This window comes from Elephantulus edwardii, unplaced genomic scaffold, assembly GCF_000299155.1.
Source record: "Elephantulus edwardii isolate Elephantulus edwardi_28Jun2011 unplaced genomic scaffold, EleEdw1.0 scaffold00164, whole genome shotgun sequence".
NCBI classification, from domain to species: domain Eukaryota; kingdom Metazoa; phylum Chordata; class Mammalia; order Macroscelidea; family Macroscelididae; genus Elephantulus; species Elephantulus edwardii.
In genome coordinates, this window is record NW_006399914.1 from 7,717,829 (window position 1) to 7,740,241 (window position 22,413).

Sequence of the window (22,413 nt, forward strand, 5' to 3'; positions counted from 1 at the left end):
GAAGAGTCAATAGATTTCATTCACTCAAATGCATGTCCGAAGAAAGATCTGGCGGTTTTCTTCTGAAAAGTAAGCCATTGAAAGCCCTGAGGAGTCATTGAGAACCCAGCTCTGACATACCTGGGGTCGGCTATGAGTCAGCGTGGATTCCTCAGCTGCAAGTTTTTGATATATGTGGTGTGAAGATCTGGAAACACTTTGTTTTCTGCGGTGTGTGTCTTAGCTAAGTCCTAGCACCCTCCTCACTCGAGGCTCTTCCTGGGAGAGTTCTCTCTGACAGATTGGTGCACAGTTGCTCTTTTGAGGGGACGCTGTGGGGAAGGTCCTGTGCTAGTTGCTGTCTGCTCTGAAGGCAGTGATTTAATGAAATGCCCTGAGCAAGAATGAACTACTGGCATTTTGGGAAGTCAATTTTTTTATGTTCATTTCTCCACCAAAATCTTTGTTTCCTATATTTCAACAGCTTCTCAAGATGAGAGCGTTCCTTTTTAGGTTTATTTTCTCATACTGTTAGAATAAAAACGACCTGTTTTCTTCTTTACAGTGGGAAACTGAGAGAGGAGAAATTGGTGAGACGTGTGGGCATCGCCAGGGGATTTACCATTCTGAGTTGTGGTTTCATTCCAAAGGTTATCTTGATAACCTGAAGTGATGTGACTAAATTTACAGTGCCCAAAATGCCTTATTTTTTAAAAAATAACTTAAAAATCCCCAAAACTTGGTAATAAGTATTTCAAATACCCTAGCAAAATGAAACCTATCCTGTGTCAGTACTTTAAAAAAATTTAACAAGTATGAATAATGTATAGGTCTAGAACTACTAAACTATTTTCTTCTTACTTCAGATTTATTGTCTTTATTACTTATATGAAAATGTAATCATAACTAACCTTTTCTTTTTTCAATCATGGGAAAATACTTAATTTTGAGGTTAGAAATCTTGAGAAACCCTTGTTTTTCTTTTTATATAAATAAGGCTTTTGCAGATATGCTGAAAGTAAACAAGACCTTGAAAAGTCTCAACATTGAATCCAATTTCATTACTGGAACTGGGATCCTGGCCCTGGTAGAAGCACTGAGAGAAAATGACACCTTGACAGAAATCAAGATTGACAATCAGGTAAGGGAGACTGGGCAAGGCCACCTCTTGGGCCACCTGTGCCATGAGGACTCGGGAAAAGACAGGGTTCCTTGAGTTTATTTGAAGTCTTGGCTTTTCTGTGAGTTGCTCCTGCTCATGCTGCAGCGGGGGTGTGAGAGAGTGTATTGATGAATAGAACACAGTGGGACAGCCAGAGGAAGAAAGAGCCCACTCTGTCCCCAGAGCAGCCCTGGTGGTGTGTGGATAATAGCAGTTAGCTGCCCCAAGGCAGGAGGATGGACAGTCTGCTTCTGTAAAGATTTACAGCCTTGGAAACCCTACAGCTGTCTTCCTCTGTACTGCTGAGTTGCCATGAACTGGAATTGAGTCAGAGGCCATTTTCTTCTGAAAAGTAAGTTGTGAAAGCCATGAGGAGTCATTGAGAACCCTGCTCTGACACACCTGGGGTCAGCTATGAGTCAGCGTGGACTCCTTGGCAGCTGGTTTTGATGTATGTGCTGGGAAGATCTGGAGACACTGGCAGTGGATTTGATTTTTTTTACTGTTGTTGTGTTTATGCCCTCAGCCCCAGGCCGGTCGGGTTCCAGAAGAAAATGAAAGGAAATAGTGGTGGAAATGCTAACAGTGGCTTGTCATCATCACCACCTCTGAACTCTCAGCCCATTCTGCCCTGGCCTTGCTTTTTGCCTCTTGTTGCAACCTTAACCAGAAGGAGAAAGCAGGGCAGCCATGCCCAGAAACTCAGACTCCTTATCCCTAGTCGGGGGCTACCCCATCCAGAAACACAGACCTGGATTTTTGCTGTTGCTGCTGCCCACACAGAGAACCTGTTTAATGGAATCAAGGTTTCCACACATCTCTCCCTGTGGTGGTCAGAATCTTAACTCTGTTCCAGTTCTTTTCAAGTTCCCACCCAACAGGAAAACAAGCAGTTTGTCCTTAGAACTACCATTGCCTGTAGCTTGCAGGCCTCTCTGTCCCAGCATTGGCCTCCAGTGCCTTTAGAGTTTTTCTGCTGGCTTCTGCCCAAAGACAGCAACACTGTTAACAGCCGCAGGGCTGTGCCCTGCCCCTTTGGTTACAGGGACATTTCTGTGATGAGGATTGGGTGGGACTGAGGGTGTGGACACTGAATAATGGAGAGAAAGGGCCCTGGAATGATCTCAAAAGAGGAGAGAGCACAGAGGCTTCAGCCTCGTGTTCTCCTGTGAGTTCGTGGGTGGCGGAGTGGAGGAAGTGATTTTCAGAGTATTTCCTGCATACCTGGGGACCTCATCCGGAAATTCCCTACTCCAGACCTCATAAAGATCTAATCAAGTCCCAGGTCCCCACAGAACAGATTCCCTGACAGCTGTGCTTTCTCAACAAACCAGTGCAAGTGAGTTGTCAGTGCAGGTCCTTGTCCCAGTTCTCTCTTGAGCTCAATGCAGGGAAACCCCAGGGTCATAAGTCCTCCTTCCATCTCACCAACCCCAGAGGGAAAGCTTCACCAAAATAGCTCTCCCCAGTGCAAAGATGTAAAAGATGTGGAGGGCACAGCTGTGGGGATGCACCCCAGGGCAGCATACACTCAGGTCTCTCGAGGCTGTACGCTCTGATGTGTACACAGCTGCCAATAAACTAACACCGAGGCATCAGGGAGCAGACACTGGAAACAAAGTCTGGAGGGAGTGGAAAGAAGTAAAAGCTCACGGATATTTGCTGAACAGACTAATAAGAAAGAAATGGACTCCTAGTAAATATTTCCAGAGTCGTCTAAGCTAAAAATGGATACCTGATCCAAAGTGATAACCTTTTATGATGGCTTAGAATAGTTTGAAACCCCACTTTCCTGATTTCCTGCATCATGCCATCTAGTTAGGGCTGCCAGATATAATATAGCTCCCATTGAATTTTACGTGAACAGTCAATTTTTTAAATCATATTGTTTAATCAATTTCTCCATGCAATGTTTGGGAAAGATTCATACTAAAATATTATTCATTATTTGTCTAAAATTCAGATTTAATTGGATGGTGTTAATTTGTATCTGGCAGCCAGCCCTACGCCCCATGAATGAGCTCACTCACACACACTCACTGTTATCCCATTGGTTTCCACTCAGTGGGGAACCCTCCATAGGGTTTCCGAGGCTATGAGTCTTAATGAGAGGAGACTGCCCACTTTTCTCCTGAGGAGTTGCTGGTGTATTTAAACCTCTGGAGATACATGACATTTTTATTAGCAGGGTAACATGCTACCAATTTAATCACCAGTGAATAAGGTAGAGTTCTAAAAATTTAGAATATATCACTCCTCTTCAATGTATGTAAAGAAGACCATGAATACAAAGTCTAAACTTGCTCTTGTACATCTCCTCTAAACCATCTGTCTCATGACATCATCTCAGTCATTTAGGAATGTATTTGTTTAGCATTACAGTTTTAGGTCCCCAGTGAGCCTCTGAAGTGATGACTTTTCATCATGGTGACAAGGAGGATTAGAATTTTCTAGAACAACTGGGAAACCAACTGAGAGCTGCTTTACTCCGAGAATGGGGAAATGGTTCAGAACTTGCCCTCCACCCAGATTTTGTCCTTATGACCCACAGATTGTTGGAACTAGACCTCAGTTTCCTCATCTGTATAATGAAGGATTTAAAATAATCTCTAAGGCAGAGCCAGCCACAGAGACCAATTTAGCATCATAGCAATAGGTTGCTCCATGAAATGAAGGCCTCCCATGAATCCACTGCTGTGAGTGGGCCACTGTGGCCAGGCTCCAGATAAATGTATAATGATTTCATCAGGAACCTCTGGGAGAAGAAAAATCAGTGAAGCATAATAATAAAACAGATGTATAAATTTGAATAGGGGGAAAATGAATACTCTTTTTTAAAGGTAATTTGAAGATATATGTATGCATCAGCTTTTGTTTCTGGATTTGTTGATTTATTTAGTGAAAAAAGGAAAAGAAGATATATGCCAATTGTACGAAATTCTGGTGCTCACTTGTCCTGGATTTATGCAACACAAAAAGCTTCAAATAATTCTTGAAAAACAGCAACAAAGACCTAGTCTGCAAAAGAAGCATGTTCTATATTCACTGTATCACATGCCACTTCCCATTGTCATTTTCTTCCACTCCTAGGTTCTTTATATATCTATCAACATACTATCTTGCCAAAGAGAGCAAAAATAAAAACTATTATTCAAAAGGGAAAAAAACCTATTATTCATAGTTCCTATACTCAAAAAATTTTCTGAAAGGAAAAAAGAAGGATTTGCAGTCTTTTCCCTGAATGAAACAATATATTAACATTTTGGGATATTTTTACTTTAGACATTTTGTTGGTACAAATAAGATAATAGTATATTTGAAATATTTAATTTAAAATGATGATCATTTTCCAAATTAGGAAATACTGTAACAGTTACTTTCAACAATACCCTCTTATGCGGATACTGAAGACTTTCTAGCTTTGTTTAACAAGAAATGCTTTCATTTATATAAAAAAATACTTAGAAGCCTACATACTATATGCCAAGTTGGCTTTCTCTATTAAAAAAGAACTAAACTCACTGCCATTAAGTTAGTTCTGACTCATAATAACCCTCTATTGGGGCTGTAAATTTTATAGATACTTCCTCAGAGCCGCTGGTGGATTTTGAACCAGAGGAGAGATCCAAGCCATTTGATTTGGTTAGTAGGTGATTGTGGGGGTAGAGCTTTTTTATATTTACATGGTCATTTGTTTACTTTCTCAAAACAAGCCTATACTTGTAATTTTTTAAAAAATTATGAATATATTACAAATATACTGTCCCTTAAATTTAACTTTATGGTCCAATTTCTACAATCCCCTACTTTACAAAAAAAAATTTCTCAACTTAAAAAAGCTCCAGCAATCCCAGAGGTGAGCAGTTCCAATCCACCAGATGCTTTGCCGGAGAAGGAGGAACAATCTCCTCCTGTACCAGTCCAATCTGATTTGACAGTACACACACACACACAAAAAAAAAAAAATCCTAAAAATAAAGTAAAAAAAACTCCAAAACTCTTCTCACCTACTTTTTAAAAAATTATTATTATTATTAATTTCAGTGAACATCTACATAGATTTTAGAATTCCATTCATTCATTGTTGCACTTTTCTCCCCACTCCCCCCACCCCCACCCCCAGTTCACTCCTCTCCTTGGAAAGCAAAAGACAAACTCCTTCATTGGTACACAATCACCTCCCCGACCCCACACATCCCCACCTCCACCCCACGTATACTCTCTGCAACCCTCATTCCGGACTCTTATGATAATCATAATGCCCTAAAATATATTAATTTTAAACTATTCTCTCCCTCATCGGCTTCAGTGCAGTAAACATAATTTATCCAGTTTTTCTCACCTACTTTTAACACTTAGAGATTTCTCTGTTGTTAAGTGTTTGATACGTAAACACCAATAAAACCTCTATAGGATTTCCTAGTGAGGGTCTGATGAGAGAATCAACCATCTGTCATTTACAGATATGGATCCCAGAAGAGGAAATATAATAATTGTATTGATTGCTATGAAATAGTTTCACTACTCTAAACCATTTTTTTGTTGAAATCACAACTGAGGTGAATTGAAACACCAAATGTTTATTTGTCTCTGATTTTGGCTCTGGGATCATCTTTCCCTCATAAATAATTTCCTTAGTTTCTCACTATGGGTCATGAGCAGATTCTGAACAACAAACAGTACCCAAATTACTATGTGGGAGAAGACATCTCAAGTAACGTCATCTCTTTCAGTTTGAAACTTTTTCTTATTTGCCTGTTTGTACAAAAATGAAGCCATGTGCTGCTTTCCCCAACAAGTGACTCTCCTCTTTCTTCTTGGTTGTTCTCTGTGTGTGTGTGTGTTTGTGCCCATAAACCAGAGGCAGCAGCTGGGAACGGCCGTGGAAATGGAAATTGCCCAGATGCTGGAGGAAAACTCAAGGATCCTCAAGTTTGGATACCAGTTTACCAAGCAGGGGCCGAGAACGAGGGTGGCAGCTGCCATCACAAAGAATAATGACCTGGGTAATGCATCTATAATTGTATGCCATTAGCAATCAGAAAAATGTGGTAACCATCTCCTCGTTTCTGACAAGACATGTGACATCCCATTGCGTTGATCTTTTGTGTCACTTGCCCCTTCATCACAGGTACCTGAGGGCTCATAGGAGGCCTGATGGTAAACAAAACAGAGTTCAGGTCTCATCATTACATCCTCTCAAGAACTATTCAGTTTTTCCAAAGAGCCTTTGATTGTACTTTGATTTCCATTTCCTTCTCCTGTACTACTTATGTATAATCATTCTAAACCAGAAGAAAGAAGTAAAGCCATGGAGCTCAGTCCACTTACGTTTTACTCCTCAGTGGGTTTTTGCACTTGTGTTTAAATTTGGTAATAGTTTGGCCGATATTTTGGTAATTTATTTGTTAGATATATGAAACTCCCTAGCAAAGGATAGACCAGTCTTTGGAGAGGGATGTCATGCTTGGAAGGGTGGAGGGACAGCACAGGAGAGTAAGACCCTCGATGAGATAGATTGATTCAGTGACTGGGATAATGGGGGTGGGTGTTTCAGAGACAATAAGGTTGGCGCAGGATAGAGCAGAGTATAGGGCTGTTGTACATAGGGTCACTATGAGTCACAGGTGACTTGACAGCATATAACAGCATAACAACAACAAATGAAACTCCCCTATCATGGTTAAGTTTAAGAGTTACAGCAAAGCTTTTCCAGCTGTCTCCTTTTTAATCTTCCCTGCTGCCCAATTGGAAGGCTTATCTTCTGTTTGATTGAAGAGAAGCCAGTCCTGGTCAACCACAGCATAGCCATAGGGGATACATTGGAAAGCCACCTGGAACAGCATGACGAAAGGACACCGAAGAGCAGCCAGCCAGCTTAGCAAGCAGTGAGCCAACAGCAGCCCACAGTCCCCACCTAGTTTGAGGGTCAGGGACAGAATGTCAAACCTTGGACAGGTGAAGGGCAGAAGCAGGGCAAAGTACTCCACCAAGTGTAGTTCTGGCTGTGAGGAGGATTCCAGTAAGGAGCAAGTTGGAAGCCAGGTGGTAGATCCGCATGGGAAGTAGGCAGAGGCTGTTCAATCCTCTACTCAGACATACTTAGCCGAAGTTCTGAGCCAGAGTGTGGTATGTGTGGTCACAGGGGCTGGAAGTGTTGACATGCAAGATGCAGAGGGTGAGACCAGGAGGCAGCCCAGCTAATGGGGCTTTGGGATGGTGCAGACGGCAGTCCAAAGACACCTAGGATATGGATCATGGCTCAGCAATATGGAGAGCTCAGAAGTCAGGCAGAAGAACAGGAAGAACAGATCCGTGTTTAAGAGCAGCAGCTTCAGGCAAAACTTGGGGAAACTGGGAGAGCAGATCTGTGTTTAAGCGCAGCAGCTTCAGGCAAGAGCTTTTTTGTCTTAACTTCCTGCAGTTCAGGAGAAACAAGCTGGGTTATTTAAAGAAGAGAGGGCACCAGAGTCAGGGAATACCTTCCTGTCAAATCCAGGAGCATTAATGTCGTGTTCTTCCCAAAGACCTAAAGGTCTTTAAAGATAGAAGAGGAAGGTTACAGAACAGGGAAATGCAAAAGGTTCAGGTTGCCAATGTCTTTGAAATTCATTATCAATTAAGAGACCTTTAATCTCCAAGTTTGTTGGTTATCTGAGCCTTGCCTTCCTTGGAGACTGATGCTTAGGTTTTATTTGAAATAAGTTTAGAAACTCTGAACTTTTCCATGACTATCGAGTGTAATCTGAGTTAGATTGTGATTGAAAGCTACTTGGTGTTTGAGTTGCAGAGAAGCTGAGAGGAAGTTCAACTATAGAAAAATAATTGAAACTCCAATCACTACTTAATGGTTTTATTTTGGGCCTTCTTGTCCAAGAAAATTGGAAAGTTCTAACACAAATTCCCAACTATCAAACATACCTTTTTAGAAATGTAAATGTCAAAGAAATGGAAACCCCATCAGACACTGGATTATTTGATCATTTTTGTTTATTGCCATGGATAGTGATATATTGAAGTTAAAAATAATTGTATTCTCTTTTATTTTTTTTAAAGATAACTATATCCTCAAAAGTGTGATGGTAATTTTGCATGATTAATGTTGCTAAAGCAATATCCCTTCATTTAATTTTTTTACGCCCCTTTTCTCTTTCTTACATAGTTCGTAAGAAGCGAGTTGAAGGAGACCGGCGGTAAACTTCCAAAGAAGAGGTGATGGTTCACCACGGCAGCTGTCGTTTGGCCATTTAGAAACAAACAAAAATTCTTCTTCTTCCCTATCGGGACCATTTTATTGAAGGTTGTTCATTTCCGTTAACATAGAGCTAATAATGTAATTCTTTTCCTTTTTTAAGCATTTCTTATTTATCTTGGATTTTTAATATATACAACTGTTGTATTTGTTTGTGGGCCCCTCTGGCAACTTACACAAGTGGACAGTGTTTAGTGAGTAACAATAACCGAAAATTACCATAACCACTTTCGTATCAGGTTGTCTTGCTTTACTACATGAATTTTTTTTTTAATTACTGAGCAGAATTTAGCATATAAAGTGTGTGTTTAACTGTGGTTATGATAGAAGCCTATCTCTGTTTACATGCATAGCTTTGAGTTAGGCTGGATGCATCAAAAGTGTTCTACTGACCACATATGAAGTTAGTATTGCCAATCTTTCCCTGGGTGAGAAAATGTGACCAACTTAAGCACAAATTCTCCCTGAGTTCCAGAAAGAAAGAAAGAAAACCAACCCTGATAAATGCATAATGTCCCCCTAATTGAGGATATTGTCATCATGCTTTCATGAAGATGACAGTGGTATCTTCATAAAAGCAAGATTGCATTGGGATTCTTTGACACATTAACACAAAAATATAAAATATGTATTAACCCACCAATATTGCTTCAAGCCAGACTCAAGAGTAGCAAAATTAACATGTCTACTGACAAGTCAACTTAAAATAATGCTATTTTAAAGTTTTATAGATATGGTAGGGGAATATTTAAAGTTTAATAAGAGAAAGGCTTTAGAAACAGGACATTCTTAAATAATTGCACTTTCATAAAACCTGTCTGACACACATGGTTGCATTATTTTGAAAATTTTGTAAACATCTGTTGCTTTATCTGTAGCATAACAAGGTCGTGGGATGAAATGTCAATATCTTAGTTGATTGCACAGCAGTCCTTAAGGCATGATCCATACAGACATTCACAAATCACTTGTTTGGATGCCTGTCGATGGAGGACAAAGAGTAAGAATGCATAGCTGAGTTGTTTCACTCTAGTGTACATTCAACTTTTGATCAAGCAGTGAAACGCCAAGCAAAGGAAACCTGACTGCAGTCTTTGGCCCGAGCTCCTGTGTCTTTGATAAGTGTCCAGTGCCAGAAGTCACAGTTGACGGCACTCTGACATCACCTTGGACATCTCCCTCTTTTTTCCTTTTCTTCTCACCTGTTCTCTTTTTCCTTCTTCCCCCTGGGATTGTGAGCTGAAGAGCTTGCCAGTCTAGGCAGAAGGTGGACCTGACTCAGATGGTGCTAGCAGCTGAGTGTTCCTGAGTTGCCACTTTGTTGCTACGTTAAATACTGTTGAGTTGACGCTGACTCAGACCTGACCTTTAGTGGGTTTTCAGAGGCTATAAGTTGCACAGGAAGAGATTGTCTGTCTTTCTTCTGCACAGCAACTGGTTCCTTCAGGCTGCTGCAAATAGAGGACTTTTGTTTACTGGTTTAGATCTTGTCAGGTAGCATTATAGTGTCTAACACTCAGAGTTCAAGCCATTAAAAGCTAGGAATATGCCTTGTAGGTAGATCTTCCAGGAGGTTAATGCTTTGAATCTACAAGGTATTCCAAAGGAGGAAGATGGGCATTTTCCAATAAAGATTTACAGCCCTCAAAACCCAGTGGGGTCTGGTTATAACTCTTCATCAACCTGCCTGCAGTGGACATGGTTTTTGGTTTGACTCTGTGTTTCAACTGCCTGTATCTATGGTGAAATTAGTTAATCCCTGTGAGAAGTTGGTGGTTAGAGCCCACTCAGGGATGGGAGTGGAAGTTTTAGGGAGCTCTGGTGGCCAAATGGGTGGGTAAGGAGTGCTGTCAACCCAAAGGCACTTAGGTCAAATCTCCCAGCAGCTCCAAGGGAAAAAGATGAGCCATCTCTTTCTATATGGTATACAGTCTCTGGACACCCACTGGAGGGTTGTCTATGAGTCAGTTCTGACTTGATGGCACAAAGCAACATGAGTCTCACATGTTTGGGCATGTTATCAGGAGGGGTCAGTCCCTGGGGGGAAAATAAATCCCATGCTTGTAAAAGCAGCGAGTCAACAAAGAAGATTACGAGATGGACTGAAGCAGTGACTTCAGAAATGGGCATATGCACAGCAGAGATTGTGAGGATGGCGCGGGATGGGGTAGGGTTTCGTTCTGTTGTCTATAGGACCTCTGTGAGTTGGCATGAACCCCATGTAACCTATCAGTAGTGCGAGCCACTTGCTGTTCTAAGCAGCTTCCCTGAGCCCTACAAGCCTGTGACAAGGCTCTGGCTGGATGAGCATTCAGAAAGAGCCGCACTCTCCAGCCTGGTCAGCATCCATCTCTGACCAGGACACCACATGGGCCTTCCTCCTTCACCATTTTCCATCTGATACCCACTACCTGGCATACATCAGCCCCAGCACCAGCAAGTGGTTACTTCTCACCTGTAAGTTAGGGGATAATGGCCAGATCTGTCACGTGAGTTCTTGGAAAATTATATTAATTTAACAAAGACTCTGTTCAATCTGATATCAGGAGTGTAGTCAAGGAACAGGAGTTTTTTTTAAGTTGTTCATCACTGCATTGTATTCCCTCAACATCTGCAATCTTCTGTTTACTCAGTATTTAAATGTTTGCTAATCATGTTCTGTACAAAAGTGCCAGACTGTTAACTCTCAGTAATCAGCAGTATTCTATCATGATTCAACCCAGGATAAATGTCAAGAGCATAAAGAATCTGATATGACTCAAGGTACATATCTGCATTAGTATCATGCTAAATTTTACACTATCACATCTCAAGATTAAAGGCATGACATTCTGCTCTTGTGTGATCGTCCCCTGCTCTCAGGGTTCAGACCTCTGCCTTCCCTCAGAGTATAGCCCTCCTGCACTCCAGGAACAGCCTTTTGATTTTTAGTGTATGACCCTTGAACTCAGGGTTCAAACTTCTTTACTAGGATTGTAGCCCTTTGGTTTTTATATGTGACCCTTGAACTCGGGGTTCTAACCTCAGCACACAGGGTCACAATCTCCTTTGCTCTAGGTGCAGCCCTTTGGGCTTTGGGAACATACTTCCCTGCTCCTAAAGTGGAGCCCCTGCCCTTGGGGTAGAGTTCTCTGCCCTCAGGGTCCTGAGTTGGTTGTTACTGTTGTGTGTATGGTGCAGTCAGAGCCAACCCATAGCTGACCCTCCAGCTGATTTTCAGAGGAGGTAAATCAAACAGGAAGAGACTGTCCATCTTTCTCCCCCAGAGCAGCTGGTGGATTTGAACCTCATACCTTTGCATCGGCAGCACAATTCCTTACAGTCAGAGCTCCCTGAGTTGCTTAGTAGTAGTAGTAGTTGTTGTTGTAGTTTATTGCTGTCAAGTCGAGCATGACTCTTAGCGACCTTATGAACAAAAGGCCTGGAGCCTTTCTATAACTATCATCATTTACCAAAGTTCATAGAGTTTCTGGAGGCATGTTGTTTAGGAAGTGGATGCCACTCCTGCTTCCAGTGCTTAGTAGTTGTAAAACAAAATAAACTTTGCTTATGAAGCAAGTTGATTCTGTTGGAAAAACCTAAACAAATAAATGGACATAGAGTTGATTCATAGTAAACCCTCTAGGACAGGGTAGAAAGTCCCCATACGGTTTCCAAGACTGTAAATCTTTATGGAAGCCAACTGCTACATCTCGCTACCAAGGAGCCCACAGAATTTCCAGTTAACAGCAGAGTACATATAGCCACTGCATCACCAGGACTTTCGCTGTTTAAGATTGTCTTTATAAGATTGTACATTTACCTCGGTAATAAATGCCCACATCTGGATCTTTAAGTCTTCAAGAACATTCATTTTCTTAAGAGTTTTTTACATTTTTTTGATGGAACTGTGAAAATATGCTAACATTTTGGGAAGCTTAAAATTCTTGAGAGAATGCTTGTGGCCTTGTTGGCTCTGTTGTGCGGCCGATTCAAAGGCAAGTGGTTTGAATCTACCAGCTGCTCTGAGAGAAAAAGACAGGCAGTCTCCTTCCATACCGTTTACATTGTTGTTGTGAACCATCAAGTCGGAACCGACCCATAGCTGGCCCTCTGGCAGGTTTTCCGAGGCAATTTGCCCATCCTTCTCCCACAGAGCAGCGGGTTGGATTTGAATCACGGGCTTTCAGGATTGCAGTGCAGCTTCTTCCCATTAAACCACCAGAACTCCCTACAGCCTCGGAAAACCTGCCGGAATGTCATCTATGAGTCTGTTCCAATTTGGTGATAATGAACTTTGGAGTTTGAAAATTCTTGAATTAGTTCGCTGCTCTATCTTCCTATCTATCTGAAAACATTATGTGCTATTGAATGGTCTTTGGCCTAATTTCTCCTCCCCATTGATCCTCCCCTCCCATCTAGTGGTAAAAAAAACTGCACTACAATCTGAAGGTACACCGTTGGAATCCACCAGCTGCTCTAGGGGAGAAAGCTGTTTACTGCCTCTAAAAACCCGCTGGAGGATCAGCTATGACTTGGTTCCAACTTGACAACACTCAACAACAGCCCCCGCTCAATTAGTTATGGTGTGTTGTGGAGTCAACTCCTACAGGATTGTTGAATATTAAATTTTAAGAAAAGTGAGAGCAGATTAAATACAGCTGATATGGTCAGAACTGTGACTCAAAATTAAATTATATGAACTCAAAATTAAATGAGGGTGCTCTGATGACATAGTCTGTAGAGGCTTGTGCTGATAACTCAAAGGTCGTGCCTATTTGGTGGTTCAAATCCACCAGCTGGCTCAAGAGAGGAAGATGGGCAGTCTCCTCAAATATCATTTCTATCCTTGGAAACCTGCTGGAAGGTGAACTATGAGTTGAGTCTGAGTAGAAAGCAATGGGTGCAATTAAATAAATAGTCTTAGAATCAGTAAGTACTAAAAAATACTTCATTTTACTATTGAAATTCTTTCTGCCTGTTACATGTGTATTGTGGAAATGCAATATAATAGTGTCCTACAGTGCATCTCTTCCCAACTCTGTATTAAGTAACTTCTTATTTGTAGATTTAAATTGGCCATGATAATATTATTTATACTATGGAAATTAGCAACCATTATCCATCAAGGCTTTTCCTCCCTTCCATGGGTGGTGCAGATGGATTGAGGTCCATTTCTTAGAAGTTAGTGGTTTGAATGCACCCACCAGTTTCATGGAGGAAGGGACTAATGGATTGCTTCCATAATGCTTATAGCCAAGAACACACGGAGAAGCAGTTCTACTCTTCACAGAGTTGTCATGAGCCAGAATTGCCTGGGTAGCAATGGCTTTGATTTCTGTGGGGGGTTTGTTTACTGAGTAGTTAATTGACTGTTGTTGTGTTGTGTGGCCATCGCGTTTGCTGGTTATTACATATTCATCAGCATACTACTTTATCTTGTTTTTCTCTGTGTACATGTTTGGCTATCATGTTGTCAAATGAGAGGACATTTCTTTTGTATATCCTTTTTCCTACCATTTAGATTTGTTTCAGAGCCAAATGTTAAGTTCCTGGCAAGATGCAAGTCTTTTCTTCACTTCACTCTTAAGAAATCTTATCTCTTCTATCATAGTCTCTCTGTCCCATGACACAGACTGAAGGTAGAACTGTTACTGGCAAATCTTGATGAGAAAAAGGGGAAAATAAAATCAGAATCTCAATTATTACTGTTTCTGCTGTACAGATAATTGGTGATAGCGTTAAAGCAAAATATTAACTAAAAATGTAGCAGTTTTTAGCTTGTAAACAAGTTGAGTCACATATAATCAAATCTTTGAGACCAGGTATTAATTATTAATCAGTTTGTCTTATCATTAACCATTTTTTAAATTTTACATTTCTGTTAGAATTCACATCTTGAAGATAATAACTATGAGGAGATAAATTTTTATTTGTGAGAGCCTCTAACTCATTAAATTAGCCTAGGGTGGCATTTCTCTATCCATCTGAAGTGTCTTAAGGGAAAGCAAGTTTTAAGTGTTTTAAGTTTCATGATCAGAAGCTTGTTTAACTCCATTGACATCCATCATAATGCTATCTTATGTAATAAAGTAATTTTATGTCCATGTTTTGCCAAATATTATATCAAGATACTTGGCAATATCTGGACACCTGTTTGAAGGAGACTCTCTAATTGTCCCAGGCTTACCTCTCCTACCCTTTTATAATTGTACAGGCCCAGGTTAGGATGAAGTCACTCACCTGTACTTAAGGATTCATATCATCAACACCTGTCACAGCACATGTGGAAGATGACTTTCAGGCAATACATTTTCAAAGTCTGGAAAGCACGACATTTGCTTAATGAAGTTATTCTGTCCTTATCAGCATGACTAAGTTGCTTCCTTTCATCTGTATAGGGTGTATTTTAAATAAATAATGTGTGTGTATGTGTGTGTGGGGTGTGTGTGTCCCCAAATATCTTACTAGGTATTTGGCTACATCTGGACAAATGATTGAAGGGAGATTCTCTCCCAGTCCCACTTCCCTTGCCCTTTTTGTCACAGTCCCAGGGTTAAGCGTGAAATTGCTCCCTGGAAATTGTGGTTTATATCACTAACCACATTTTATCACCAAGATAGAGGACACCTCTTGAGAAATAAATATTAGAGGCCAGAAATCATTTTACTCTTCCAGCACCAAGGTTGTCCATCTGTTTAAAGTGTGAAAGTTCATTGATCTTCAGCATGATTAGACCCCTTCCCTTCCATCTTTGTATTGTATCTTGTATATGAATATTTATACATCTAGGTTACCAAATACTCTGGTGACGTATTTGGTTACATCTGGACAACTGATTGAAGGGAGGCAGCATCTCCCAGCTACTCTTCCTCTGCCCCGTTCCATCACTGCGTACCCGGGTTAGATAATCATTTACGTGCTGAGGCCACGTGCTGCTCACTCACCATAGAACATGCAGTTCATCTTCCAGAGACAGTCCATGTCCCTGTAGAAACTTAAAAATCACTCCAATGCCTGCACTCCTCGTTTCCCCTACAGGGAAGACTGGCAGACAAATGGAGAGAACAGCTGCTTCTCTTCCAGACAGAAACATGGTCCCTGGCAGGACACCAGCCTTAGGAGAAGCTGGGTGCTCCAAATGTCTGCCATGTGGACATTTCAGACACTCAGACTTAAAGCTGACAGTATCAGCATGTTTTCAGTTGAAGACAGCCCTGTGGAAATCACAGAAGAGTTTGCAGATAGTTCCTTTTGTCATGGCTTTGATACAGTTGCCCTTCTCTAAGTACTGTGGAGAAGATGGAGAAGAAAAATACTGGGTCCATATGCTTTTCTAGGTTGCTGGGTCTTAAGGGCTAAGATGGTGTCTTTTTGCAAAGTTGATAACTATCTTTAGTTCAAGATTTTATAGCGTCAGCAAAAGTGAACAGGGATGGTGTGTTGTAAACACTAGGTTCTGTGGTACATTAATGACATAAACTGGCTGGAACTATCAGTCATGACCCAAGCTGTGATCCTGAAGCTTTCTGTCCCTTTTCTACTGAAGATAAAATACTAGCCGTTTTTCAACTTAATGAGCACAGAACTAAAAATAAATGTCTTAACTCAGCTTTCCAACAACAGTCCCTCTCCAGCTTTCTGTATTGCTCCCCATTTCATAAATCCCTGCCACTCACCCCATCCTCAAAGCTAAAGAATTGAGAGACGCACAAAAGAAATGTATGGAGGCTTCAGGCTGAGCCCACCAAAGAGAAGGCACATGGTCCAGTTTCCTGGTACCACACTGGCAGAGAAAAGTTTCCAGCCCCTCAAGATGTAGCTTCAGGAAGTTTTCCTGCTCCTCAGCTCTAGATCAGATTAGACTTTATTTTGTGGTTTGTGAGTTTAGTCAGGTAGAGGCACTGATTTGAGAGGAAGCAAAAGGATGGAATATAATAAAAATGTATCTTTAATCGCAGAACTAAGCACACCTCTACTCAGCTAACCTTTTCATCTGCCTGTGATGGCGGTTGTTGGGCCTGTACTGGATGCAGGATGAATTCTGTGCGTTGTAACTTGACTCTGGGTGCTGGTCTAGGAAGGCTGTATAACGTCATCCCCCTGTTAGGAATGCATCGATTACTTGGGAGAGGGTATGAAGGAGGGATGAAGACCTACACATGGAAAAGAAGAGTGAACTAACTTGACTTTACTGTGGCATCATTCATGGCCGTCATTCTGAGCATGTTGGCTTGGCTAGTTGGTATTATGGAAGGGCGCTATAGTACAATTTTGGAGACTGAATCCTAATCCCATCACCAACGCTTAACAGTTTATTAACGTAGGCAGTTTGTTAAATTATCTGTCAATTTTACACTCTCTAGGGTCTCTTTAGCACTGACTTGAAGTAAAAAAACCGGGACTCTTGGCTCCACACTTGTTAACTGAGTGGATTTGGGCAAGCCACTTCATCTTTTAAGCCTGACGTACTTTAGCTGTACAATGGGAATAATAGGGTCTTCACTAACTACCTCACAGAGTTGTGGTGAGAATATAATCAGATAATTGGATAAAAGGACTGCGTTAACTGGAAACCTTTGTACAAAAGTAAGAGATCAATGTTATTGATATAGATTCACATATGCGTTCTACTGCCTCTTATTTATTTTGAGGTGTTTTTTTTCCTCCTCCTTCTAATCAACAACCACATATTTCAGAACTTTTCTAGTATGGAGAGTTCAAGTCTGGGTATGAAAAGGGACCAGAATTATTTTACTTTCAATTCAGAGTTAGGAAGGTGCTTAATGGTTGGAGGTTTTACCATATTTTTCACAAATAAAGCACCCATGTAAATAATGTACTTATGCTTATAATGCATCTAGTACACAGGCTATCAATGCAGGAAGGGGTCACACATTTGTAAAAACTGTACAGTGAGCATGTGACTTGTGTAAGGGAGCTCTGGCAGCAGATTCCATAGGAAGTTGCACTAAAATCTGTGTGTCTCTGGGGGTTCATGTTTACCAGTGACTCCTGAGATAGTGCCTCCCACTTTGATTTACAGCCTCAGAAACTCAGTGGAGGGTCGTTAGGAGTCAGAACCCACCCAGCAGCCTGGAGTTGAGTGATGTGTATGGTCGGGTGGTTTGGGGGTCACTCTGATAGTACCCTGGGAGACAGAATCTTCGTAGAGGGCTTATAGCTGGACACAAAGGGGAAACAGTGATTAAGAAGTGAACAAGTTTGGACGCAGTTGCCCTCCTGTTGAGCTCTGTCTCCAATGGGGTTGGGAAGGCAAAGATCAAAGTTATTGGTGGGACTGGATGGCTAGGAGAGAAGACTATCAATAGGGCTCCAAGAATGTTCATGTCCAGCAGCTATCTAACAGGAACTAGCTCTGATAATGAAGGTGAGAAATGGTGACTCTGCATAAGATGGACTCTCTCCAGCAGCTGCCTCGTTATCACCAGCAATCTTAGCCCTTGGTCAGTATGAGTTTCTGCTAAGAAAGGCCTTGAATCATGCATGCCTCATAGGACTTCCATAAGCACTGGTAGGCAAGAGACTGTGTCCCATTAAAATCTTTGTGTCTTCAGTAGCATCTGGTAAGGTGCCTTGTACAAAGTCGGTGCTTAATATATGCTGCTTGTGTTAAATTGTCCTTCAGCCCCACAAGATTGTTTCACCATGTGATATTGTTTTAAAACACAGTACTGATGTGGGTGTCAGCTTTGCCATAACAAGCTGTGTGTGACTTTAGGCAAGACTCTCATGGATGTTGTCTTCATCTGTAAAATGAAATGAGTGGGTCAGGTCCTCTCTTGGGCTCTTCTAGCCCTGGTGGAGTGCTCAGCTGCTCACCGGGAAGCCTGCAGTTTGAACTCACCAGCAGTTCTAGGGAGAAGAAACTTGCTCATTTATTCCTATAAATATTTGCAGCCTAGGAAACCTAAAGGGGCATTACTGATAAGTCCTGGAGGTCAGTGTGGGTTAGAATTGGCTCAGGCCCACACAAGGCTCTCCCAGCTCTAAAATGCCTGTGACCTTCTGATGTGTCCACTGCCTCTGGACATGGGCGAAGGACTCCTCTACTGCTACCTTGTTGCCCTCCGGGCAGCCTTTGATCTAAGAAAGAATAGTCTGTAGTTATTTGTTTCTCTCCGAAGGTTTTACAAAGTCTTCAGACTGAGTTCTTGAGCATCTTTCCTATAAAACTATTTTAATATATCTAGTATTTTTCTCCCCAAATGTGGTGGGGAAGAAACAGAAATGCAAAGAAGGAAATTGAGCACAGCAAATATAGCATGCTTTGTGTAGGCTTATATATAAGAGAGAAAGTGTGAGTGTGTAAGTGTGTGTGTGTGTGTGTGTGTGTTTGTGTGTGTGTGTACGCACACACTTACTGACTAGGAAATAGAGGAAGCCAATTTGAACAATTGAGGGAAGGTGACTCATGATTATTAAAAATTTCCCGTGGATAATTCAAATAAATGTGAATAGAGAGCAATTGGCTTGCTGGTGAAATGAGATGGCTAGGAAATATCCTTTCTGAAGAAATTTTCTTTTCATACCAAACATTGCCAGTGACAATCTTTAGTTAAGAAACTATTCTGACTCAAAATTCTCCTCTCTACCATTTTGTTATTGTTTACTTTTTAAAAAATCCTTTGTAGAATATTTCTATTTCAATTAAGTCTTTATCTTAATTTTGCCTCACCTGTTCAAAGAAAACCTTTTCATTGTATTTAAAGATGTAAAATATTTGCATGCTACTAATCTGTGGTTTTACCAGTTTAGATGCCTGTAAATGTGTACCTTTATGTGTACCTGAATTGTTTCAAAGGAAATAATACTTTCGGAAACTGTTTAAACTTATATTGGTGATAGTTAATAAGCAGTTACAGAAAAATCCTCATAATTTTTATTTTGCAATTTTTCAATCAAAAGTGGTCAACTTGATTACTTTCATTGGGAATTAAAGACTAATTTGTCTCTTAAATTTGAATGAGGATTGTATGGAAATAAATGTGTGATAAAGGAAAATGTATGAGGAATTAAGTATTTTTCCCCTGATAATTAATAAAGATCCCAAATGATGCAATTTTTGATCCTGTGTAATTAGCCAGCCAGACCTAAAGCTAAGGTAAACAGTAAGCCGTTTTACTTAATGAAGATCATTTAGCTTTCCAAGTTATAATGTATTTATTTGTGTGAAATAAAATTTCCAAGTGGAAATGTAAAGAATATTGGAAAATAATAAACTCTCCTTTTAAAAGTAATGAAGGACTGGTTTTCTAAGTGTTGATATAAAGTTTTTATATTAGCCTAGTGCCTTTGGGAAATGAACTATAATGCACGCCAATGAGAAAGATAAAAAGTAGATAGAAAAATCACAAATAACTAGAGGTGGGAGTTCAGGGGGAGATATTCCTTATCAAAAGAAAATGTGCACATTTAATTAAATACTTAAGAATTTGTTAGGTAAATGGGAGCCAGAATAGACATAACCCAACAAGTTTCAGCATTATACTTTGAATTTTTATAATAACTTTTTATTTATAATAATTTAAAACTATTCTGAGAATTTTTAACATTAAACTAAAATTCTAAAATCACACTGCAAAGGTTGGACCATGAGTAAAAAGAACAGTCATTCTCTTACTGCATGCTACCCCTTATCTGTCTGCCTTTCTCAAAGTCAATTTTGCCATTTTGTAGATTTATCCTACAGTTCACCTAAAAAGCAAGGAGAGTCTGTAATTTCTTTTTTTTTTGAGAGTCTGTAATTTCTGTGGTTGCTCTTTCATGATTTTCTGGGACAAGAACGAAATTATTTAGTATTCTCTGTCAGCCTTTTGAGTTGTAACTAATATGGACTCTGGTATCATACTTGCCTGGATTAAAACTTTGCTTCCATTAGTTATATGAGCTTATACAAGTAACCTCACCTCAATTTCTTTGTGAAATAGGATCAATATGTTAAACACTTAGAACAGTGTCTGTCATATATTGTGTACAAGTACTTAGCCATTACCTTAAATTCTGACCTAAATAAATATCCATGGATATCCATGCCAGGAAAGTGCTTCATTTTATGCTTGATTATGACAAGAATTTGTTGTTGTTGTTATGTGCTATTGAGTCGCTTGCGACTCATAGTAACCCTATGTACAACAGCCCTAAACTCTGCTCTGTCCTGTGCCAATCATACCGTCTCTGATACACCCATCCCGATTACGCCAGTCACTGAATCAATCCACCTCATAGAGGGCCTTTCCCTCCTGCGCTACCAAGCATGATTTCCCTCTCCAAGGACCTCTCCCTCTTTACAACATGTCCAAAGTATATTAGACGGAGCCTCAGAATCCTTGCCTCCAAAAAGCTGCCCGGTTTAACCCTTTCCAGGATGAATCTGTTTGTTTTCCTAGCAGTCCATAGTACCCTCAATACTCTTCTCCAGCATCACAGCTCAAAGGCATCAACTCTCCTTCTATCCTCCTTAATCACTGTCCAACTCCCTGATGCATAACAAGTGATAGCAAACACCATGGCCTGTATCAGACGCACCTTAGTCTCCAGAGAGACACCATTGCTCTTCAGTACTTTGGAGAGGTTCCTAACAGCAGACTTTCCAATGGCAGTAGGTGTTTTAATTTCCTGGCTACTGGTGCCGAGAGTGTTGACTGTGGAGCCAAGCAAACTAAAGCTGTGAGCAATCTCAATCTCTTCATCATCCATCCTGATGTTGTCAGTTGGTCCAATGGTGAGGATCTTTGACAAGAATTTAAAGAGTATTGAATCCCATTCATTATTTCTTCTGAAAATTCACTTTTCATTTGCTTTTGGCTCAGAGGCCCTCCTTTATCACCCCAAGTACTAAATATAAACTAGAGCCGACTCAAGAGTTTCACCTGCATAACCACCTTCTCCCTGAGAACACACTGCTTCTTATGACTTCTTTGACATGTCTACCTACTTGGAGAAACATCCAGAAGGCCCCACTTTCTTGACACATTCTTTTGGATTTGGTACTCTAGTTTTTGGAGTGACTCCGTGACTTTTAAATTTCTTGTTAGGAGAAGCTGTTTCTTGGAGAAGGTCATCGTGCTCGGAAAGGTGAAGGTTGGTAAAAGAGGAAAACCTTCAATCAGATGGACTGATGCAGCAACTGCAGCAATGGGCTCAAGTATGCCAGAAACAATGAGGTTGGCACAAGATAGAATATTGTTCAGATCTGTTGTTCATAGGGTTGCTATGAGTTGTACTCTACTTGATGGCATCTGACGGTAAACTTATTTTTTAAAATACTGATTTATTTACAAAGTTCAAATACATTGTTTTTTACACCAGAGCTTTCCCATTTCCTTCACACACATCCCCATCAAATTCTACAACCCTATGATTAACTAACTACCTTCTGCCCATTCTCATTCCTCTCCTCCTGCCCTCCCCCACTTGGATCCTCATACTCATTCTACAGTAATGGTTTTATACAGTATTTGTGGCACTGAGTAGTTCAGTCAGCATAATGCTCTCCAGTCCCTCCTAAGTTAGGCCATAATTTATGAAATCATAGTTCCTGTGTGCTGTGTAGTACTTCATTGTGTGAATGTACCATAATCTCTCAATCCATTTGATTGTGGTTGGACATCTGGGCTGTTCCCATGTTCTTGTGATGGTGAATAGCACTGCTATGAACATTGGTGTACAAGTTTCCATTTGTGCCTCAGTTCTTATTTTCTCGGGGCACCTGGACTTAAGTCTATTGCATATTAGGATTTACCTATGTTCAAGTCTCATGTCCATCAGTTGTGTAAACTTACTTTGCCAGTGACCTAACCTTAATTACGTGCTACCTTCTCTCAATTTGATAATTTAACATTTATCTAAGCTCAGGGAACTGAAGAACAAATCCAAACCTCGAGTTGCTATAATCAAGGATGCTTTCGGCAGAATGCTAAATGATCCAGGAAGTATTAAAAGAAGATGGAAAGAATATACTGAGTCACTCTATTGAAAGGAATTGGAAGACACAGAAGAATTTCATGAAACAACATAT

General features: G+C 40.6%; 1 protein-coding gene and 1 pseudogene across 2 annotated transcripts in view; both read left to right on the forward strand.

Annotated features, from left to right (window-relative positions):
- Positions 1-8,871, forward strand: part of TMOD2 (tropomodulin 2 (neuronal)) — a 90,408-nt gene extending 81,537 nt beyond the window's left edge. Inside the window, exons 8-10 of one of the 2 annotated variants that reach the window (XM_006895322.1) lie at positions 977-1,120; positions 6,003-6,147; positions 8,304-8,871. In XM_006895322.1, coding sequence (XP_006895384.1) covers positions 977-1,120; positions 6,003-6,147; positions 8,304-8,338 — 324 coding nt within the window. In that variant the 3' untranslated portion in view covers positions 8,339-8,871. The remainder of the gene's footprint in view (positions 1-976; positions 1,121-6,002; positions 6,148-8,303) is intronic. The other variant, XM_006895323.1, reaches the window with a different exon arrangement.
- A 1,825-nt stretch (positions 8,872-10,696) lies between these two features.
- Positions 10,697-22,413, forward strand: part of LOC102852953 — a 19,969-nt pseudogene continuing 8,252 nt past the window's right edge.